Consider the following 3225-nt stretch of genomic DNA (forward strand, 5'->3'; position numbering starts at 1 on the left):
AACTACATAATGTTGAGCTGAGGGAGGTTTCCACTCTAGATAGAATACATTGAGATAACTACATAATGTTGAGCTGAGGGAGGTTTCTACTCTAGATAGAATACATTGAGATAACTACATAATGTTGAGCTGAGGGAGGTTTCCACTCTAGATAGAATACATTGAGATAACTACATAATGCTGAGCTGAGGGAGTTTTCTACTCTAGATAGAATACATTGAGATAACTACATAATGTTGGCCTGAGGGAGGTTTCCACTCTAGATAGAATACATTGAGATAACTACATAATGTTGAGCTGAGGGAGGTTTCCACTCTAGATAGAATACATTGAGATAACTACATAATGTTGAGCTGAGGGAGATTCTACTCTAGATAGAATACATTGAGATAACTACATAATGTTGGCCTGAGGGAGGTTTCCACTCAAGATAGAATACATTGAGATAACTACATAATGTTGGCCTGAGGGAGGTTTCCACTCTAGATAGAATACATTGAGATAACTACATAATGTTTAGCTGAGGGAGGTTTCCACTCTAGATAGAATACATTGAGATAACTACATAATGTTGAGCTGAGGGAGGTTTCCACTCTAGATAGAATACATTGAGATAACTACATAATGTTGAGCTGAGGGAGGTTTCCACTCTAGATAGAATACATTGAGATAACTACATAATGTTGAGCTGAGGGAGGTTTCTACTCTAGATAGAATACATTGAGATAACTACATAATGTTGAGCTGAGGGAGGTTTCCACTCTAGATAGAATACATTGAGATAACTACATAATGTTGAGCTGAGGGAGGTTTCTACTCTAGATAGAATACATTGAGATAACTACATAATGTTGGCCTGAGGGAGGTTTCCACTCTAGATAGAATACATTGAGATAACTACATAATGTTGGCCTGAGGGAGGTTTCCACTCTAGATAGAATACATTGAGATAACTACATAATGTTGAGCTGAGGGAGGTTTCCACTCTAGATAGAATACATTGAGATAACTACATAATGTTGAGCTGAGGGAGGTTTCCACTCTAGATAGAATACATTGAGATAACTACATAATGTTGGCCTGAGGGAGGTTTCCACTCTAGATAGAATACATTGAGATAACTACATAATGTTGAGCTGAGGAAGGTTTCCACTCTAGATAGAATACATTGAGATAACTACATAATGTTGGCCTGAGGGAGGTTTCCACTCTAGATATAATACATTGAGATAACTACATAATGTTGAGCTGAGGGAGGTTTCCACTCTAGATAGAATACATTGAGATAACTACATAATGTTGAGCTGAGGGAGGTTTCCACTCTAGATAGAATACATTGAGATAACTACATAATGTTGAGCTGAGGGAGGTCTCCAGTTTACACTGTAAGTGAGCTATGGAATCAGACTTTGAATATCAAACAGGGAAGTGTTTATACAGCTAAAACTGATGTAGGATATCCATCAATATTATAGCATTATGGGAAATATGGGATTGAGGGACCAGCTTTCTAATTGGTTCCCCAAATGTTGAGGGAGAGAGAGAGACAGAAAGAGACAGAGAGAAAGAGAGAGAGAGACAGAGAGAAAAAAAGAGATACAGAAAGAGAGACAGAAAAAGAGAGAGAGACCAAGAGAGACAGAGAGAAAAAAGGAGAGACAGAGAGAGAGAGAGAGAGACAAACAGAGAGAGGGCGAGAGAGAGAGCGACAGAGCGACAGACAGAGAGAGAGAGCCCCCCCCCCAGTACAGTAATCAGCATACAGCAGCCATATTTAACGTATGCAGTGAATGTGTGCGACAGACAGTGTGCAGCTAGCAGAAAGATTGAACGGTTGTGTGTGTGCATGTGTGTGCATCCGGGAGTGTGCCTGTGTGTGTGTGACAGATTTAAGAGTCATTCTGAGGGGACAGCAGCAGCAGGGCTGAAGGGCTGAAGGTCCTGGCCTTAGTTAATTATTGACACCATAGAACGCTCGCTCAGCTTTGTGCGGGTCTCAGCATACATGTCACTTCCTGTTGCCAAAACACACCTCATTATGTAATGGAGGTATAGGCTTTGAAATCTCTAAGTGTCTGTCTGTCTGTCTGTCTGTCTGTCTGTCTGTCTGTGTGTGTGTGTGGGGTGTGTGCGTGTGCATGTGGGTGGGGTGTGTTTTAGTTAGGAGTGTAATCTGGTCAGATGAGATACCTTTGGAAATGAGTTTCACCTGAGAGAAAGAGAGATACAGAGAGACAGAAAGATGACAAAACTGCTTCCATTTCTGTCACTTTTTCACAGTAACCCTGTTTTCAGAGACGTAGAGGAAGTTAGTTCTTCATTGACAACCTCTCCACCGTACAGGCTATACTCTCTCCCCTCTGTCTCTCAATCACTCCCATCATCAGCTCAATCCAGACTGCCAGTGCTCCATCAGGATGATGTCAGCTGGGCTACAGATGCTGGGCGCGGCCCTGGCGATCATCGGCTGGCTGCGACGTGTCATCATCTGTGCTCTGCCCATGTGGAAGGCGACAGCCTTCAACTCACACCAAACATTCACCGCTCAGGTCATCTGAGAGGGTTTCTGGTGCATGGGCCAGAGGCCATCATCTTAATCATCGCCGGAGTGCACGCCATCTTGTTGGGCATCGCCGGGGGGAAGTGCATCAACTTAGTGGATGACGAGAGGTCCAAGGCCAAGGTATCCAACGCTAGCGGGGTTGTCTTCCTCATCACTGCCCTCCTGGTCTTAGTCCCTGTCTGCTGGTCGTCCAACACCATCATCCAAGACCAAGACTCCTACAACCCCCTTTCAGGCTACCACAGGGAGCTGGGAGCCTCGCTCTACACCGGCTGGGGCCCCAATTGGTATTTTGAGGGTCCAATCATAATGCTTACATCGAGGCAGATGCCCCATGGATAGAGTGGCCCACAGTCATTGAATATGGTGCTTTTAAATGTTAGACCAATCTTTAGTAAAGCCTTTCTCGTAAATGACTTCATTACAAACTATGATAAAATCATTGTGTTGGGCGATTTTAATATTCATGTTAACAAAAAGACCATTGAATTGATGAATCTTTTTAGCTCTATGGACTTAATCCAACATGTTAACGGTGGCTATACTCTGGACCTGTGTAAAATGGTGGCGGTTTTATGGGCGCACAACCAATTGTTCTATTATTTTCTTTGCGCGTTATTTGTAACTTATTTTGTACATAAAGTTTCTGCAACCGTAACTTA

General features: G+C 42.8%; 1 protein-coding gene across 1 annotated transcript; it reads left to right on the forward strand.

Annotated features, from left to right (window-relative positions):
- Positions 1-2417: 2417 nt before the first annotated feature.
- LOC129849287 (claudin-4-like) lies at positions 2418-2905 on the forward strand. Its single transcript, XM_055916214.1, is given in 2 exon segments — positions 2418-2580; positions 2583-2905. Coding segments are annotated over 2 exon segments (486 nt in total).
- The last annotated feature ends 320 nt before the right edge of the window (positions 2906-3225 follow it).

The sequence above is a fragment of the Salvelinus fontinalis genome, unplaced genomic scaffold (genome assembly GCF_029448725.1).
Source record: "Salvelinus fontinalis isolate EN_2023a unplaced genomic scaffold, ASM2944872v1 scaffold_1419, whole genome shotgun sequence".
Taxonomy (NCBI): domain Eukaryota; kingdom Metazoa; phylum Chordata; class Actinopteri; order Salmoniformes; family Salmonidae; genus Salvelinus; species Salvelinus fontinalis.